Raw genomic sequence first — 20,826 nt, forward strand, 5'->3', positions numbered from 1 at the left:
GAACTGGTTAAATACGAGACAAAGTGCTAATAGAAATGCGAGGCCCAAACTTCCTTTCGTTTACAATCACAATAATTTCTACAAAAGGGCCTACCCGACCTCACTTACTCCTCCCAGGGGACTCGGCCGCTACTTGCCATCTCCAGTGGGCTAAGAACGCCCGCCTTACACCCGACGTGGAGTCACTACAGCCGCAGGGGCGGGGCTCGGTAACTGGAGGGACCAGCGCTTCCCGGATGTGACGTCAAGACGCAGGCGCCCCTCCGCTTCCGTTTCCTCGGAGCTCTGGGCTCCCGGATCTGGCGGCGGTGTACGTGGAAGGGCGCGGCGCATGCGCACACTGGGCGCTGGCCCCAGCCGTGCGAGAAGAGCCGAGGGTCGGCGGGCTCGGGAGGCTCGGGGGCCATGGTCACCCGCTGACTGCCCGAGGAGACGGGGCCGGGCGGTCGCGCCGAGCTCTCACGGGCCTGAGGGTTCCGGCCTGCCCTCTGCGGGGCACGATGAGTTGGTTCAACGCCTCGCAGCTCTCCAGCTTCGCGAAGCAGGCCCTGTCCCAGGCCCAGAAGTCCATCGACAGGGTCCTAGACATCCAGGAGGACGAGCCGAGCGCCTGGACGGAGGCCATCCCGTACGGCGAGCCTGGTGAGTAGCGGGGCGGGCGGACATGCGAACGGGAGACGGCCCTGCTGCTGATTCCCCCCGAGAGCCCGGCCAGCCTTGCCGTGGTGGCCGAGCGCGGTCCTGGGCTGGGGGCCGCGCCGCGCCTGCCCGGCCAGGTCTCTCGGCCCGGCCCCCTGCGCTTCTCACGCTCGCGCTGGGCTGTTGCTGGGGCTGAAGTGAGTAAGTAAACAGGACAGGTAGGGCAGGCCCGAACCTTTAATGAGCACTTCATGTTCGGTAGCTCAGGAGCTTTTTTTTTTTTTTTTTTTAAAGCTTTCTTATGTTCAAAACAGCTAGTTAGGTTTGATAGTTTCCGTCTTTTAAGACGAAGAAAATGAATGCAATTGAGAAGGCGTAAGTAACTTGTAACTTGTTTCTAGGTCAGTAAGCAGGTGAGGGGCAGAATACACAGGGTATATTGCTAGTGGAATGTGTGGATTAAGAACTACGAATTGCATCACATTTACAGAGCCATTTGTGTCAGATTTGCTAAAATTTATCTCTTTTTAAAAATATGTTTTATTTTTCTGATTTTATTTATTTATTTATTTATTTATTTATTTATTTATTTATTAGTGACAGAGTGTGAGTGAGAATGGGCGTGCCAGGGCCTCTAGCCACTGCAAACGAGCTCCAGATTTAATGTCTGTCTGCGCCTCTCCCTCCCCTCTCCCTCCCTCCTCCCCCCTCCTCTCTCTTTCTCTTTCTCTCTCTCTCTCTCTCTCTCTCTCTGTGTGTGTGTGTGTGTGTGTGTGTGTGTACACTTACCCAGAGCTTATCCTTGTAAACAAGCCAGAAACTTGCACCACTTTTTACGTCTAGTTTTACGTGGTCACTGGGGTATCAAACCCTGATCCACAGACTTTGTAGGCATCTTTGATTGCTAAACCATCTCCTCTACCCCTCTTTTTCTTTTTTATCTTCTTAAAAAAATTATTTGAGACAGTGAAAGACAGCAAGGATGTTTATGGTGCACCAGGTCTGCAGCCGCTGCAAACGAACTCCAGATGCATGCAACACCTTGTCCATCTGGCTTCCCTGCGTCCTGGGGAATAGAACTTGGGTCCTTTGGCTTTGCGTCAAGTGCTTTAACCTCTAAGCCATCTCTCCAGCCACCCGCCTTTATTTTTTGAGGGGCCTCACTCTAGCCCCAGTGGCCTTGAACAGATAATCCTCCTGTCTGTCTCTCAAGTGTTGGGATTAAAGGCATACATAACCATGCTCCGCCAGCCCTCCTCCTCCTCCTCTTTTAAATAATTTATTTTCAAGGAGGGAGGGAAGAGGAGAGAGAATGGGTGCACCAGGGCCTCCTGCCACTACATACAAACTTCAGGTGTATGCACCACTCTGCACATCTGGCTTTACATAGGTACTTGGGAATTGAATCTTGGTTGTTAGGCTTTGCAGACAAACATCTTAATTGATGAGCCATCTCTCTAGTCCCCTTTTTTCTCCCTGTCTGTTCTACTTTAACAAAGAATTGATAAAGATGGACTCAAGAAAGTTAAATTATGGATTAATAAGGTTATTTAGGGAGGCATCGTAAATTTGGGGGTTTATTTATGGGAGAAATTAAAAGTTGTTAGGCTTATTTAAGAGGGATTGGGATCTAGGCTAGAGCAGAGTCATAAACACTAGGAAATAGGAAACACTGCATACTGGAGTACAGTCACGAACACGTGGAGAATAGAATTTAGGAGCTTGTGTAGGGAAATTTAGAAGGAGCACCCATAGCACCCACCTTGAGTTGCCTCATGAGAGAAAGTTAAAAGAGCAAATGGTGGTGACTTTATGAAAAATAGCAGAGAGAAAATATCAAAGCAGAGACCAAGAAATCCAGATGAGAAATCTTGAGGAAAGAGAGGTATACCCATGGTTACCCCAAGTTTGGGGAAACTACCTGGGTAATAGGCCTACAGTTAGAGAAAGCACCCATGTGTTAGATCTATGCATTTGATAGATTGCAGAGGCCAGAGAAAAGTTATACATGTAATTAAAGTGAGAAGTTACCCCAAGCTATAAAACAGAGGCAAGCAGGAAAATCCCCCAGAAAAAGAAACAGTGTTATGCTCCCCCACCCAAGCCAGGGTCATGTATATCCAAGCTGAGAGGAGAGGGAATCCACTGAGAGCTCCATAAAGAAAAAAATGCAAACAAGATGAAAGCCTTTAATTTTATTTTCACTTATTTATTGAGAGAGAATGGAAGAGACTGGAAATGCCAGTGCCTCCAGCCACTGCAAATGAACTCCAGACACATGTGCCACCATGTACATGTGGCTTACATGATTTTTGGGGAGTTGAACCTTGGTCCTTAGGCGTCACATGCAAGTATCATCTCTATAGCCTGTTCAGAGCCCGCCCACCTGGGCCATTTATCTAGGTAGTGTGCTAGACTTTGGACAGCAGGGACACTGTAGATCCGTCTTGATCAGACATGGGTTCCATTTCTTCCAAGAGTTTTAGTCCTGTGCCAGGGCAAGGTGGCATGTGGGGTGGCATCTCCTGATTCCCTCTGGGCCTCAGTCTCTAAATGAAACTGCCTAAAAGAAGCTAGCTTTCTCCTATTCTCCTTCACTATGTAATTTATTTTTAAGAGCAGGTTATCCAGAATGGACTCAGGTTTTCATAAAGTGCTTTGTTCAGTGATCACAATTATAAAATTGATCTTGGTCAGCCAGGCATGGTGACATACGCCTTTAATCCCAGCACTTGGGAGGCAGAGGTGAGTTTGAGGCCACCCTGGACTACAGAGTGAATTCCAGGTCAGCCTGGACCAGAGTGAGAACCTACCTTGAAAAACCAAAAAAAAAAAAAAAAAAAATGATCATGGTCTTAAGACTGGAGTAGCTTAAATGGATATGGAAGACGGGGATTATAAATAAAGCATTTTCCAAGAGGGGAATTTTATTGTTATCATATGTTAGGATGATGAAAAACTAATCAGCAGACCTAGTCTTCTTTTAATTTTGGTTTCTGTTTTTCATTGTTTTCATGTATTGAACATGAAACAAATAAATGTAAAACTACATCTTCAAACTGAAATATCTTTTCTTTTTTGTGGGGGTGGGTTTTGAGGTAGGGTTTCAGTCTAGCACAGGCTGACCTGGAATTATGTACTCTCAGGGTGCTCTTGTACCCATGGCAATTCTCCTACCTCTGCCTCCCAAGTGCTGGGATTAAAGGCATAGCCACCATGCTCAGCTAAAACTGAAGGATCTTATGTTTCATGCCAGTCAACTTTGACATCTTATTAAAAGATGGGCTTTGCTATAATGTTGTTACTTTTCACAAAGTCCTTCGTTACCTATGCCCTCTCCACCAACTAATTGTGTAGTTTGTGATAATTCTGTTCAGCCACTTTAAATTTATAATAATTAAAAAAATTTTAAAACATTTCATTAATTTTTTTATTTGAGAGAGAGAAAATGGGCACATCAGGGCATCCAGCAACTGCAAACGAATACCAGACACATGCTCCCCTTGTGCATCTGGATCACGTGGGTCCTGGAGAATCGAACAAGGATCCTTTGGCTTTGCAGGCAGACGCCATAACTGTTAAGCCATCTCTCCAGCCCAAGAAAATTTTTAAAGAAATAATTCAGATATTTTAGTTAATATTCTTTTGCTTTGGTCATAGTCATTGTGTCTGTTTCTTTGACTGCTATGATAATTAAGTCCCCTCCCTTTTTTTTGGTAGGGTCTCATTCTAGCCCAGTCTGACCTGCAATTCACTATGAAGCCTGAAGCTGTCTTGGAGCTTAGCTGGAACCTCCTATCTCTGCCTCCCCAGTGCTGGGCCATAATTAACCCTTTTTTACCTAGAGGATATTTTCTTGTTTGGGGGAGGGGGAGGTTGAGGTAGTGTCTCACTCTAGCCCAGGCTAACTGAAACTCTGTAGTCCGAGGCTGGAACTCACAGTTATCTTCCTACTTCTGCCTCTTGAGTTCTGCACCACCAGGCCTGGCAAGAAGATGTTTTGTTTGTAGTTTTTTTTTGTTAAGTGTCAACTATTTATTTATTTTTATTTGCAAGCAGAGAGAGGAGAGAGACAAAGAGAATGGGCCTGCCAGGGGCTCTAACCATTGCAGAAGAACTTCAGATGGATGGGCCACTTTGTGCATCTGGCTTTACTTGGGTATTAGGGAATTGAACCTGGGTTGACAGGCTTTGCATGCAAGCACCTTAACCGCTAGCCATCTTGTCCAGCCTCTTAACTTTTTTTTTTTTTCAAGGTAAGGTCTCATTCTAGCCCAGGCTGACCTAGAATTTGCTATGGAGTCTCAGGGTGGCCTCAAACTTATGATGATCCTCCTGCCTCTACCTCACTAGTTCTGGGAATAAAGGCGTACACTACCACATCCACCTTCAACTCCTTACAGTATTAAGCAGTGATTCCAAAAATGTGCATTTCTGCAAGCAAGCGCCTTTAATGGCTGAACCATCTTTCCATCCTTCAAAATGCACATTTCTGAAATTCATAATGACTTTATTAATGAAATAAATTCTAGGAGAACAAAACTTGCTTGAGTGGGAATTGGACTTGTCATAAAGGTAAACTAGAACTTATTTTTCTAATCTTTGGGAAATAATTTCTTTCTTTATGTTGGGTTCATTTTTTTACTGCTGAGTAGTACTCCATTGTATAAATGTGCCATATCTTCATTATTCACTCATCAGTTGAAGGACATCTAGGTTGGTTCCATTTCCCAGCTATTGTGAATTGAGCGGCAGTAAACATGGTTGAGGAAGTATCTCTAAGGTAGTGAGATGAGTTCGTAGACTATATACCTAGTAGTGCTATAGCTGGGTCCTATGGTAGATCTATTTTTAGCTGTCTTAGAAACCTCCACACTGATTTCCACAATGGCCGTACCAGATTGCATTCCTACCAACAGTGTAGAAGGGTTCCTATTTTTCCACATCCTCACCAGCATTGATGTTCATTTTTTTTTTCATGATGGTAGCCAATCTCAACAGGAGAGAGATGGAATGTCAATGTAGTTTTAATGTGCATTTCCCTGATGACTAGGGATGTAGAACATTTTTTTTTTAGATGCTTATAGGCCATCTGTATTTATTCATTTGAGAACTCTCTATTTAGTTCCACAGCCCATTTTTTAATTGGCTTGTTTGAGTTTTTATTATTTAATTTTTTGAGTTCTTTGTATATCTTAGATATTAATCCTCTATCAGATGTATAGCTGGCAAGGATTTTTTTTCCCATTCTGTAGGTTGCCTCTTTGCTTTATTCACAGTGTCCTTTGCAGTACAAAATCTTCGTAATTTCATGCAGTCCCAGTGGTTAATCTATGGTTTTATTGCCTGAGCAATTGGGGTTATATTCAGAAAGTCTTTGCCAAGACCAATTTTTTTTTTTTTTTTTTTGAGGTAGGGTCTCACTCTAGCCCAGGTTGACCTGGAATTCACTATGAAGTCTCAGCGTGGCCTTGAACTCGTGGCAATCCTCATACATCTACCTCCCAAGTGCTGGGGTTAAAGGTATGCGCCACCACGCCTGGCTCCCAAGACCAATATGTTGAAGGGTCTAGCGGTTTCAGATTTCAGGTCTGATGTTAAGGTCTTTAATCCATTTGAACTTAATTCTTGTGCATGGAGAGAGAGAAGAATCTATTTTCTTCCTTCTATAGATACATATCCAGTTTTTCCAGCACCATTTACTGAACAGGCTGTCTTTTTTCCAGTCATTATTTTTGGCATTTTTATTGAATATCAGGTGGCTATAGCTACTCGGACTTACATCTGGGTCGTCTATTCTGTTCCATTTATCTACATGTCTGCTTTTGTGCCAGTACCATGCTGTTTTTATTAGTATGGCTCTGTAGTATAGGTTAAAATCAGGTATGGTGATAACACCAGCCTTGTTTTTGTTGCTCCGTATTATTTTAGATATTCAAGATTTTTTTGTGATTCCAAGTGAATTTTTGGATTGTTTTTTTCTATTTCTGTGAAGAATGCCATTGGAATTTTAATGGGGGTTGCATTAAATGTGTAGATTGCTTTTGGTAAGATTGCCATTTTCACAATTTAGATTCTTCCGATCCAGGAACAAGAGATGTTTTTTCATTTCCTAGTGTCTTCTGCAATTTCTTGCTTGAGTGGTTTAACGTTTTCATTGTAGGCATCCTTTACTTCCTTGGTAAGGTTTATTCCAGGGCACTTTATTTTACTTGATGCAATTGTGAATGGGAGTGATTCTCTGATTTCATCCTGTGTGTGTGTGTTGTTAGCATATAGGAAGGCTACTTATTTCTGTGTATTTATTTTGTATCCTGCTATATGGCTATAGGTGTTTATCAGCTCTAACAGTTTGCTGGTAGAGTCTTTAGGGTCCTTTATGTATAGAATTATGTCATCTGCAAATAATGATAACTTGATCACTTCCTTTCAAATTTGTATCCCTTTTATGTGTGTCTCTTGCCTTATTGCTGTGGCTAAGACTAACAGTACTATATTAAGTAAAAGTTGGAACATGGACACCCTTGTCTTGTTCCTGATTTTAGTGGAAAAGCTTCCAGTTTTTCCCCACTTACTAATATGTTGGCTGTCAGTTTGTCATACATAGCCTTTATTATATTGAGATATGTTCCTTCTATTCCCAGTCTCTGTGGGACTTTTATCATGAAGGGATGTTGGATTTTGTCGAATGCTTTCTCTGCATCTAATGAGATGATCATGTGATTTTTGTCCTTCAGCCCATTTATGTAATATATTACACTTAACGATTTGCGTATGTTGAACCATTCCTGCATCTCTGGGATAAAGCCTACTTGGTCAGGGTGAATGATCTTACTGATATATTCTTGTATTCTGTTTGCCAATATTTTGTTCAGAATTTTTACATTTATGTTCATGAGGGAGATTGGTCTGTAGTTTTCTTTTTTTGTTCTATCTTTGCTTGGCTTTGGTGTCAGGGTGATGCTGGCTTCATAGAAGGAGTTTGGTAGGATTCCTTCTTTTTCTATTTTATGGAAAAGCTTAAAGCAGTGGGGTTAGTTCTTCCCTCTAGGCCTGGTAAAATTCACCAGTGAATCCATCTGGGCCTGGACTTTTTTTAGTTGGGAGATTTTTGATTAATGCTTGGATCTCCATACTTGTTATAGGTCTACTTAAGTGATTAATCTCATCTTGATTTTATTTAGGTAGGTCATATAAATCAAGGAAATCATCCATTTCAGATTTTCATACTTTGTGGAGTATATGCTTTTATAGTATGTCTCTATGATTTTTTGAATTTCTCTGGTATCTGTTGTGATGTTGCCTTTTTCATCTCTAATTTTATTAATTTGTGTCTCTTCTCTCTTTCTTTTGGTCATACTTGCTAAGGGTTTGTCAATCTTGTTTATCCTTTCAAAGAACCAATTCTTTGTTTCATTATTTGGATTTTTTTTTTTTTTTTTTGGTTTCTATTTCACTAAGTTCTGCTCTAATCTTTATTAATTCTTCATGTCTACTGATTTTTGGTTTGCTTTGTTCTTCTTTTTCCAAGGCTTTAAGGTGAAGCATTAGGTCGTTTACTTGCAACCTTTCTAATTTCTTAATATAGGCACGTAAAACTATAAATTTACCTCTTAGGACTGCTTTCATTGTATCCCACATCCACATTGATTTATACAATGGCTAGAGCAGATTGCATTTCCCCCAGTCGTATAGAAGGGTTCTTTTTTTTCCACATACTTGCCATTGTTTATGGTCATTGTTTTCATGATGGTAGCCAATCTGACAGGAGTGAGATAGTATCTCATTGTAGTTTTAATCTGCATTTTCCTGATGATTGGGGATGTAGAACATTTTTTCAGATGTTTATATGCCATCTGTACTTCTTTTGAGAACTCTTCATTAAGTTCCATAGCCCATTTTAAAATGTATACATATATACATATATGTGTGTGTGTGTGTATATATATATATATATATATATACATATTTTTATTAACAACTTTCATGATTTTAAACAATATCCCATGGTAATGCCCTCCCTCCCCCCCACTTTCCCCTTTGAAACTCCATTCTCCAACATATCCCCTACTCCTCTCAATTAGTTTCTCTTTTATTTTGATGTCATAAACTTGTCCTCCCATTGCCCATTTTGTTTTTCAATTTTTTTTTTTTTGGGGGGGGGGTTTCAAGGTGGGTTCTCACTCAAGCCCAAGCTGACCTGAAATTCACTAGGTAGTCTCATGGTGCCCTCAAACTCACAGCCATCCTCCTACTTCTGCCTCCCCGGTGCTGGGATTAAAGACGTCTCCACCACGCCCCGCTTCAATTTTTTTTAAATTAACTTCCATGATTATAAAAAAATATTCCATGGTAATGCCTTCCCTTTCCCCACTTTCCCCTTTCAAACTCTATTCTCCATCATATCCCCTCTCCCTCTCAATCAGTCTCTCTTTTATTTTCATGTCATGATCTTTTCCTCCTATTATGGTGGTCTTGTGTAGGTAGTGTCAGGCACTGTGAGGTCATGGATATCCAGGCCATTTTGTATCTGGAGGGAACATGTTGTAAGGAGTTCTACCCTTACTTTGGGTCTTACATTCTTTCTGCTACCTCTTCCACAAAAGACCCTGAGCCTTGGAAGGTGTGATAGAAGTATTGTAGTGCCGAGCACTCCTGTCGCTTCTTTCTAGCACCGTGATGCCTTCTGTTTCATGCAAAGGTCACTGCCATCTGAAAAGAGAAGATTCTCTATCAAAAGTGAGAGTAGCATTACTATAAGGGTATGAACATTTAGAGAAGTGCTTACTGCTCCATTTGATAAGCAGAGTATATACATTTAGCCAGACAATAGCTAGTATTTCTGACAGGGTTTTATTATTTCTGTTTCCTTATTCATGTCTTTTATTGACCTCCTTATTTCATTAAATTGGTTTCTTGTGGTGTCTTTTATTTCTTCAAGCACATTTATAGTCATTCTTTTGAAATCTTTCTCAGGCATTTCTTCTAAATCAGTCTCACTGGATCTCATTTCTGATGGATTTATAATTTTTCTGGATTTATATTGACTTGATTTTTTGTTTCTTGCATTATCATATAAAGTGTTTTTACATCTTAGATTAATTTAATCCTTGGGTTTTCTAATTATTTGCAGTATTACTAGATGTATCAATCAATTTGATGTTATATATCTTCAGGATAGGAGCTTACAGTGCTAGGTGTGGCTCTTAAGACTCTTAGAGTAACTTCAAAAGTGACCCTAGGTGTTGGGTTTGCTTGTTACGAGAGTATTCTAGTAGGCTGAGTAGAACAAAATACAGGAAAATTCCACAATTCAACTGAACAATATACACATTTAATTAAAACCAGCAGAGTATTTATGCAAGAGTAGTTATTATGACAAACAGATCCTCTAACAAAGTCAGAGTCCCTAAGAATGTTTGTTGCCCCACACCCTTAATCCTGTCAACTGGGAGGCTGATATTTCTGGTCTGTCAGGGTTCCATGGTCAGCATGTGACCTAGTGAGACCCGGCTTCAACAAAGGACAGTAGAGGAGACAAAGGCACTATAAGTCAGGAAGCAACCAATGACAATCCCAAAATAGAGTTTATTTAAGAATGGCAAATCCGTCCATCTATCATATTTAACATATAATTTACCCTGACATGGAAGGTGCAATTAGCACTTGCAATGCAGTCCCAGGCTTTTTTGGTGGGAATTGACCTAGTGTAATCCTTTTGGATGGACCAATCTCAGCTATGCTGTGTGCCTGCTTGGGTTCTTCTTTCTGTGCTGTGGGCTCCAGTAGGCTGGCTGGATCAGTAGGTAACTGCTCTGGTCTCTTGTCCTGGGCGTTGTGTAGGTGAATTCCCTTCCACAGGTTTCTGGTGCTTGTGCTGGAAGTGGGGGGGAGGGGAGGCTATGGATGGCGGGTGAAGTTCTCCCTTTGGTCCTCGTGATCCTATTCTTCACGAGCTGCTGCACTGGTCCTTGCCAGCCTCCCTTCACGTTTCTTTAGTTTGCAAGGAGGCTAGTGTGAGTGGAAAATCCCCTCACCTGCTTTTTCTTGTGGCTCAGGCCAAGCCTGGCAGCTGTGGTTGCCCAGACCTGGTGCTGCAGCTAGTGGAGCCACTTCTGCCTGCTTCTGTGGTCTCAAGATACTCTGGATCCCTTCTACTTCTCTCTCGTGGGTAATAATTTGTTATACACCTTCACTTTTGAAAATTTTTTATTTATTTTTATTTATTTATTTGAGAGCAACAGACAGAGAGAAAGAGAGAATGGGCACGCCAGGGCCACCAGCCACTGCAGCTGAACTCCAGATGCGTGCGCCCCCTTGTGCATCTGGCTAACGTGGGTCCTGGGGAAACGAGCCTTGAACCGGGGTCCTTAGGCTTCACAGGCAAGCGCTTAACCGCTAAGCCATCTCTCCAGCCCTATTTTTTTATTTTTTATTTTAAATTTTTATTAACAACTTCCATGATTATAAAAAATATCCCATGGTAAAACCTTCCCTCCTCCCACTTTCCCCTTTCAAACTCCATTCTCCATCATATCCCCTCTCCCTGTCAATCAGTCTCTCTTTTATTTTGATGTCATGATGTTTTCCTCCTCTTAGGATGGTCTTGTGTAGGTAGTGTTGGGCACTGTGAAGTCATGGATATCCAGGCCATTTGGTGTCTGTGGGGAGCACATTTACCCTTCCTTTGACTCTTACATTCTTTCCACCACCTTTCCCTCTTCTGCAGTAGACCCTGAGCCTTGGAACACCTTCACTTTTCAGTAGAGTACATTTTGCTGTTTTCTTTCTTTTTCTTCTTTAGGCTCCTTTGGCGTGGTTCCTGTGCCGCAATCATGACCGGAAGTAATTGTTCAGCTTTTGAGTCTTAACCCTCTATTTAACTTACAATTTTGTTTTCTTATTTAATTTAATTTATTTAAAAAAACTATTTATTTATTTTGCAGAGAAAGAGGGAGAGAGAGGGAATGGGCACGCCAGGGCCTCCACCCACTGCAAACAAATTCCAGATGTGTGCACCCCCTTGTGCATATGGCTAACCTGGGTCCTTGGGAATCAAACCTGAGTCCTTTGGCTTTGCAGGCAAATGCCTTAATCACTAAGCCAGTCCTCCAGCCCTGTTTTATTACATTATAAGAGTAAAATTAACATAATACTGTGACCACTCATAACCTGCTTTTTGCAAAACAAGTCATACTTATCTATAGCTTAACATGGGTTGTAATATACACACTATTACCTTATAAATTTATTGTGGGTGGGAATAGCCTATTTGCTTTTGCTAGCTCAAGCTAGGTCTGGTCTTTAAAAAAAAAATTAGGGTCAAGTGTAGTGGTGCATGTCATTAATCTCCGCATTTGGGAGGCAGAGGTAGGAATATGGCCTTTAATTTGAGGCTACCCTGAATCTAATTTAGGGTTGGAGAGGCTTGCTGGCAAAGCCAAAGGATCGATGTTTGATTTTTTCAGTACCCAGTGTAGAGCCAGGTGCACAAGGCGGTGCACGTTTGCGGAGTTCATGTACAGTGGCTAGATGCCCTGTTGTGCTCATTCTCTCTCTTTTTTCTTTTTTCTGTTTTTTTTTTTTTTTGAGATAGTGTTTCACTCTAGCCCAGGTGACCAGGAAGTCACTATGTAGTGTCAGGGTGACCTTGAACTCACAGTGATCTTCCTACCTCATCCTCCAGATTGCTGGGATTAAAAGTATGTGCCACCATGCCCGGCTTCATTCTCTTTTTTTCCCCTGCCTAACACTAACCTAACCCTAGTTCCTTCTTTCTCTCTTTCTCTCTCTAAAATGAATGAATAAATAGGATATTTAAAAATATTTATTTGTGTGTATACGTATGTATGCATACATGCACCATAACGTGTGTGTGGAGGTCAGAGGAGGTTTTGTTCTCTACCTTCTTTTAAGATAGGGTATCCTGGCCTGCGAACAGCTTTATATGCATGCTGAGGAATCATAGTTGGGTCAGCAGCCTTCATGAGCTTAGCAATATCCCACCCTCCAAATCTGGTCTTTTTTAAAAATATATTTTATGAGCCAGGCATGGTGGTGCAAGCCTTTAATCTCAGCTCTTGGGGGCAGAGTTAGGAGGATCATTGTGAGTTCAAGGCCACCCTGAAACTACATAGTGAATTACAGGTTAGCCTGGGCCAGAATGAGACCCTACCTTGCAAAATCAAAAATAAGAAAAAATTATATATACATATACATACATACACATACATATATGTAGAATTTGTAGGGAAGGAGATGCCACCATGTGTATCTGGCTTATGTGGGACCTGAAGAATCAAACCTGGGTCCTTAGGCTTTGCAGGCAGGTGTCTTAACGGCTAAGCTATCTTTCCAGTCCCTAGTTAAATTCTTTTTTTAATAGTTTTTTTTTGAGGTAGACTCACTTTCGAGGTCAGGCTGACCTGGAATTCATTATGTAGTCTCAGGGTGGCCTTGAACTCATGTCAATTCTCCTACCTCTGCCTCCTGAGTGCTGGTATTAAAGTTGTGTGCCACCACACCTGGCTATAATTATATTCTTCTTTTTTTTTTTTTTTTTTTCTTTTTCAAGGTAGGGTTTCACTCTAACTCAGGCTGACCTGGAATTCGCTCCGTATTCTTAGGCTGGCCTTGAACTCATGGCAATCCTCCTACCTCTGCCTCCCAAGTGTTGGGATTAAAGGTGTGCACCACCATGTCCGGCTTATAATTACTTTTTTTTTTTTTTTTTTTGGGGGGGGGTTTTCGAGGTAAGGTCTCACTCTGGTCCAGGCTGACCTGGAATTAACTCTGTAGTCTCAGCGTGGCCTTGAACTCATGGTGATTCTCCTACCTCTGCCTCCTGAGTGCTGGGATTAAAGTCGTGCGCCACCACGCCTGGCTAACATTCTTTAAGACCCAAAATTTGCCTGGAATTAATAATGCTGTAAACAGAAGTTAACTGGTATGAGTTATTGATTATATTCTATAGGTTTTCTTTTCTTTATATTTATAACAATGATTGAAACATTACTGTTATACATGTTATTTTATTTTACTTTTGCCAAAGGAATAAGTCCCCCTGTCAGTGGAGGATGGGAATCTTCAACGTGGGGGTTGAAATCAAACACTGAGCCTCAGAATCCACCAACAGCCTCCCCTAAAGCAATTACAAAGCCTGTTCGTAGGACTGTAGTAGATGAATCTGAAAATTTCTTCAGTGCCTTTCTTTCTCCATCGGATGTCCAGACCATTCAGAAGAGTCCAGTGGTATCCAAACCACCAGCTAAAACACAGCGGCCAGAAGAAGAAGTGAAAGGCAGCTTACATGAATCCTTGTCCGCCGGACAGTCAAGAGCTGCTGAAACAAGTGAATCAGAAGCAAGAGACTCTGTGTGTGTATCCAGCGAGACCCTATCAATGGACACTCCATCAGCTGAGACTGAAGGCAAGCATGAAGAAATTGCTAGTGAAGAATCTGAGATGAAGTTACCAGCTGTATGCTTGAAAGTGTCTGAACATGCTGTTGGTGTAAAAATAGCTGTAGAAAGTATATCTGCCATGCCTACTCAGCCTTTCATAGCAGAGACAAAGGACATGGCTTTGGAGCCTAAAGAGCAAAAACATGAAGACAGACAGAGCAATACACCTTCTCCTCCTGTCAGTACTTTCTCATCAGGTACTTCTACCACAAGTGATATTGAAGTTTTAGATCATGAAAGTGTAATAAGTGAGAGCTCAGCCAGCTCAAGACAAGAGACAACAGATGCCAAGTCAAGTCTTCACCTCATGCAGACATCTTTCCAGCTCCTCACAGCATCTGCCTGCCCTGAATATAATCGTTTAGATGATTTCCAAAAGCTCAATGAGAGTTGCTGCTCATCTGATGCTTTTGAAAGAATAGACTCGTTTAGTGTACAGTCACTGGATAGCCGGAGCGTAAGTGAAATCAATTCAGATGATGAATTGCCAGGCAAAGGCTGCACTTTAGTGCCCATTACAGTTAATCCTTCAACTCCAAAAACCAAGATAGTTGAGTCCATTGAAGGAAAAGCTGAAGAAGTAAATGAAAGCTTAGTTATACCTACCGAGGAAGCGGAATTGGAGGAGAGTGGACGAAGTGCAACTCCTGTTAACTGTGAACAGCCGGATTTGCTAGTTTCTTCTGCACCAATACACGAAGGACACACTATCTCAAGCCAGGTGACTGAGCAGTTCAAAGCTGTTGAAAGTCAGCTGGAAGTTCTTTCTGAGAAAGATAATGTTTGCAAGGTAACTATAAAATAGAGGAGGATTTGGGGGTATGTTTTGGATATAAAAATATTTTAAGTGTTTTCATTGATGAATAATTTATATTTATTTGAAAAATGGGTCTTTATTATTTTATTTTATTTTACTTTTTGTTTTTAGATGTATGGTCCCACTGCAGCCCAGGCTGACCTGGAATTTACTCTGTAGACTCAGGGTGGCCTTGAACTCATAGCAGTCATCCTATCTAAGTGCTAAGATTAAAGGCATGCACCACCAAGCCCAGCTTTTAAAAATGGATATTTTGTTGTTTCATTGTAACCTTAGAAATGAAAAATTATTTATTTATATTATTTGACATTTTTCTAAGACAGTTGTTGCAGGATCAATTGCTATGTCTTTATAACTGAGCATGAAGTCTCCATTTTATATCTTTTTTGGGGAGAGGATTTCGAGGTAGGGTCTCACTCTAGCTCAGGCTGGCCTGGAATTCACTATTTAGTCTCAGGGTGACCTCGAACTTACGGTGATCTGCCTACCTCTGCCTCCCAAGTGTTGGGATTAAAGGCATGAGCCACCACGCCTGGCTTTTTTTTTTTTAAGTTTTTTGAGGTATGGTCTCACTGTAGCCCAGGCTGACCTGGATTTCACTATGTAGTCTCGGTGGCCTCTAACTCACAGCAGTCCTCCTACCTCTGCCTCCCAAATGCTGGTATTAAAGGCGCATGCCACTATGCCTGGCCTCCATGTTAATTTTGTAGTTTGCTTTTGCTTATTTATTTGAGAGAGAGGGAAAGGTATACACAGACACACAGAGAAATATAAAGAGAGGAAGGAAAGAAAGAAAGGAAGGAAGGGCATGCCAGGGCCATCAGCAATTGCAAACAAACTCCAGGCACGATGTACCACCTTGTATATCATCTTTTATCAAATCCTTATCACTTTAAACTTCTCTTATGTTCTATGCATTAGTATGTTCGTTTGCAAAGAACTATTTGCTTACCTTCCATGTATCTTCTGAAAAAAGACATTTTACAGTAGACCTAAATATTATCATTTTTCTTTTTTCAAAATATTTTTGCATGTTCACAGTATTTATAGCAATGTTTAGATTTAGTCTATTATCTAGTTTTTAGATAAATATTGTTGATGCTTTCTGGTTGTTAATAATCTGATTTTAGTGTTTTCATTATTACATAAGGGGTGTACTCCTTAGTGTTTCAGTTTGGTTCCTCTTTGTTACTTTTGATATCTTCTATTGTATTCTTCTGGGACTAAAGGTGTATACCACTATGCCCAGTTCCTGAGTTTTTTTTCTTAACATTATTCTTAAACACAATGCTATGCAATACTTTACTAATTAATAATACCAGTATACCACTGGACACATAGTAATACTTTGAGTTTCTAAAAGCCAGCACCAGTCACTGTCAGTATTTTCAATCTATTTAAGAAGTTTAGTAATTTCTCAGTTTATACCAAACTCAGATTAAGGCTAAAGGACTCAATTTCTCTAAACTGGGTGTGGTGGCGCACACCTTTAATCCCAGCACTAGGGAGGCAGAGGCAGGAGAATTGCTGTGAGTTTGAGTCTACCCTGCCTGAGACTATATAATGAATTCCAGGTCATCCTGGGCTAGAGTGAGACCCTACCTCAAAAAACCACCTTTTAGGAAAGTTTCATAAGAGCTTCATTCAGCAGGACCTAAGGAAAAGAGTTGCTCTTTGTTAGCTTTACATAGATATAGTGTATAAATTTTAAAGTTATATATCTGTGGGTTTTCTAAAATAAATTTTATTTTTACTTATTTTATTTTTCTTTATTTATTTGAGAGAGAAATAGGCAGAGAAAGAAAGAGAGAAAAAGAGAATGGATATGCCAGGGCCTCCAGCAGCTGCAAATGAACTGCGGATGCGTGTGCTCCCTTGTGCATCTACATGTGTCCTGGGGAATCTGGCAAACCTGGGTCCTTTGGCTTTGCAGGCAAGGTCCTTAAACAGTAAGCCATTTTTCCAGCCCTAATTTTATTTTTAGACATAATGCATAATAGTAGAAAAATATATTTTGTGTTAAAGAATAATAATAAACACTTGAATATATTCTACCTGGCTAATATACAGAAAGAACATAACCAGAGCAACTGAAGCCCCTTTTTAAAACTATATATATATTTAGCCAGGCGTGGTGGCGCACGCCTTTAATCCCAGCACTCGGGAGGCAGAGGTAGGAGGATCGCCCGAGAGTTCAAGGCCACCCTGAGACTACATAGTGAATTCCAGGTCAGCCTGAGCTCGAGTGAGACCTTACCTTAGTAAACAACAACAACAAAAAACCCCCAAAAGAACCACATATATTTTAAATATTTTATTTTTACTTTTTGTTTTTTTGAGGTAGGGTCTCACTCTAGCCCAGGCTGACCTGGAATTCACTGTATTCTCAGGGTGGCCTCGAACTCATGGTGATCCTCCTACCTCTGCCTCCTAAGTGCTGGGATTAAAGGCATGCGCCATCACGCCCAGTCTGTCTTTTTTTTTGGGGGGGGGGGGTTTCGAGGTAGGGTCTCACTCTACCCCAGGCTGTATTTTCACTCTGTATTTTCAGGGTGGCCTCAAACTCGTGGCAATCCTCCTACACCTGCCTGCCGAGTGCTGAGATTAAAGGCTTGTGCCACCACACCCAGCTTAGCCTTTTTATAGAAAGTCATTAATTTCTTTTTAATCTATAGTCTCCTTTTAGAGATGAATGAATAACTGCTATAAATACATATTTTTTCTTTTATGAGGTAGGATCTCGCTCTAGCCCAGAGTGAACTGAAATTCACTATTTAATCTCAGGTGGCCTCTAACTCACAGCGATCCTTTTCATGTGCCTCTAAAGTGCTACAATTAAGGGCATGTGCCACACCCAGCTGCTGCTGTAAATTTCTTTTCTTCAAGGTAAGGTCTCACTCTAGCCCAGGCAGACCTGGAACTCACTATGTAGTCTCAGGGTAGCCTCGAACTCAAAGTGATCCTCCTACCTCTGCCTCCCAAATGCTGGGATTAAAGGCGTGCGCCACCACGCCTGGCTGTAAATCTTTTTTAAAAAATTTTTTAACTTCCATGATTGTAAACACTATCCCATGGTAATGCCCTCCCCCTACTCTCCCCTTTGAAACTCCACTCTCCATCATATCACCTCCCTCTATCAATCAGTCTCTCTTGCTGTAAATATTTTATATGTCATGTAGTACATTTCTCCTGAGAAGTAGAATTTTCTATATCATTGGATGTATAGATATTGGACTCCTTGCATGCATGCTCATTGCCTTCATGAACACATGTCTTTTTAAAAGTTCAGTGTTTTGACTTTCACATACTTTCTTTATCCAGACAGTTGAATTTCTGAATGAGAAACTGGAAAAAAGGGAGGCTCAGTTATTATCTCTTAGTAAAGAAAAAGCACGTTTAGAAGAAGCTTATGATAACCTGAAAGAGTAAGTATTCAAAAAATGTGAATAATTTTATACAGTATGTGGAAGTCCCTTTACTTGGTCATTTAAAAAAAAAAATTATTTGAGAGAGAGAAAGAGGCAGATAGAAGGAAAGAATGGGTGTGCCAGAGCCTCTAGCCACTGCAAATAAACTCTAGATGCATGTGTTACCTTGTGCATTTCACTTTATGTGGGTACTGGGGGAATCGAACCTGGGTTCTTAGGCTTTGCAGGCAAGTGCCTTAATCGTTAAGCCATCTCTCCAGCCACTAAACTTGTTTTTTTTTTTTTTTAATTTTATTTATTTATTTGAGAGCGACAGACACAGAGAGAAAGACAGGTAGAGGGAGAGAGAGAGAATGGGCGTGCCAGGGCTTCCAGCGTCTGCAAACGAACTCCAGATGCTTGCGCCCATTGTGCATCTGGCTAACGTGAGACCTGGGGAACCGAGCCTCGAACCGGGGTCCTTAGGCTTCACAGGCAAGCGCTTAACCGCTAAGCCATCTCTCCAGCCCTAAACTTGTTTTTATAGAAAATTTATATTATAGTTTAAAACATACCAAATGCTGGTTTATTTAAGGAAACGACTGAGGATGTGGGCCACAAGAAGACTCAGGTGAAACATTTACTTGTATCTTTTTCCTTTTTGGTCTTTGGAGGAAGGGTTTCACTCCTGCTCATGCTGATGTGGAATTAACTATGTAGTCTCAGCGTGGCTTTGAACTCATGCCATTCCTCCTACCTCTGCCTCCCAAGTGCTGGAATTAAAGGCATGTGCCACCACGCCCATCATTTTTTATCTTTTTTTTTTTTTTGAGGTAGGGTCTCACTCTAGCCCAGGCTGACCTGGAATTCACTATGGAGTCTCAGGGTGGCCTCGAACTCACAGTGATTCTCCTACTTCTGCCTTCCTAGTGCTGGGATTAAAGGTGTGTGCCACCACACCCGGCTCTGTATCTTCATTTTGCACATCAAATATTGGTGACTTATTTTTGTTTGTTTGTTTTTTGTTTTTTGAGGTAGAGTCTTGCTGTAGCCCAGGCTGACCTGGAATCTCAGGCTGGCCTCGAACTCTCAGTGATCCTCCTACCTCTGCCTCTCAAGTGCTGGGATTAAAGGTGTGCCTCACAACTGTCGGCTTGGTAACGTTTTTGCTTCCTAATGATTTTTGTTTGTTTTAAAATTAATTTAGTAGGGCTAGGGATGTAGCTCTGGTAGGACATTTTCCTAGTTTTCATAAGCTCTTGGTTCAATCCCCAGCAGCAATATAAATAAAACAGACAAACAAATTTAGCAAGTTATTTTTTTTCTCTTAAAATTGAATAGGCTGGGCTGGAGAGATGGCTTAGCGGTTAAACGCTTGCCTGTGAAGCCTAAGGACCCCGGTTCGAGGCTCAGTTCCCCAGGTCCCATGTTAGCCAGATGCACAAGGGGGCGCACGCGTCTGGAGTTCGTTTGCAGAGGCTGGAAGCCCTGGCGCGCCCATTCTCTCTCTCTCCCTCTATCTGTCCTTCTCTCTGTGTCTGTCACTCTCAAATAAATAAATAAATAAAAATTAAAAAAAAAAATTGAATAGGCTGATAAAGATTGGTGGGTGGCACATACCTATGATCCCGGTACCTGAGAAGCAGAGGCAGGAGGGTCATGATTAAGGGTGAACTTGGACTACCTAATTAGTGAGTTGCAGGCCAGCCTGGGTATATATCGAGATTCTATCTCAAGTAAGAAAACACAAAATTAATATGCTTCAAACTGATCTATATTTAAATTTTTTTTTTGTTTATTTTAATTTATTTATTTGAGAGTGACAGAGAAAGAGGCAGGTAGAGAGAGAAAATGGGTATGACAGGGCCACCAGCTGCTGCAAACTAACTCTAGATGTGTGCGCCCCCTTGTGCATCTGGCTAACTTGTGTACTGGGGATTGGAGCCTTGAACCCGGGTCCTTTGGCTGCACAGGCAAGTAAGTGCTTAACTGCTAAGCCATCTCTCCAGCCCAAAACTGATCTATTTTTATATGGTAGATGTTGGAGAAAATGTTACTTCTATTTTATGAACTGAACTCATGTTTGTATTGTATAAACGTCTTTATTCTCATTTATTTTAAACTTAGTGAAATGTTCAGAGTGAAAGAAGAAAGCAGTAGCATTTCTTCCTTGAAAGATGAGTTTACTCAGAGAATTGCAGACGCAGAAAAGAAGGTTCAACTAGCCTGCAAGGAGAGAGATGCTGCAAAGAAGGTAATGGAAAATCAAAGTAATAATTAAAGAGTCTGCATGTCTTAGTATTAGAAAAAGGAGAAGATTAAAAAAAAGTAGTCAAATTGTAGAATTTTTTTAAAATTGTAGATGTTTTTATATATTTAAATTGATGGATTTTTACAAAGTTTTTTGTTTATTTATTTATTTTTATTTTTTTGCTTTTTCGAGGTAGGGTCTCATTCTAGCTCAGACTCACCTGGAAATCACTCTGTAGTCTCAGGGTGG

At 41.2% G+C, this 20,826-nt stretch overlaps 1 protein-coding gene across 1 annotated transcript in view; it reads left to right on the top strand.

The window, feature by feature from the left end:
* The first annotated feature begins 363 nt into the window (after positions 1 to 363).
* Positions 364 to 20,826, top strand: part of Tmf1 (TATA element modulatory factor 1) — a 65,707-nt gene continuing 45,244 nt past the window's right edge. Inside the window, exons 1-4 of the mRNA XM_045135944.1 lie at positions 364 to 642; positions 13,691 to 14,892; positions 18,241 to 18,344; positions 20,454 to 20,580. Of these exons, the coding sequence (XP_044991879.1) occupies positions 501 to 642; positions 13,691 to 14,892; positions 18,241 to 18,344; positions 20,454 to 20,580 (1,575 nt within the window). The 5' untranslated portion in view covers positions 364 to 500. The remainder of the gene's footprint in view (positions 643 to 13,690; positions 14,893 to 18,240; positions 18,345 to 20,453; positions 20,581 to 20,826) is intronic.

The sequence above is a fragment of the Jaculus jaculus genome, chromosome 16, assembly GCF_020740685.1.
Source record: "Jaculus jaculus isolate mJacJac1 chromosome 16, mJacJac1.mat.Y.cur, whole genome shotgun sequence".
Taxonomy (NCBI): Eukaryota; Metazoa; Chordata; class Mammalia; order Rodentia; family Dipodidae; genus Jaculus; species Jaculus jaculus.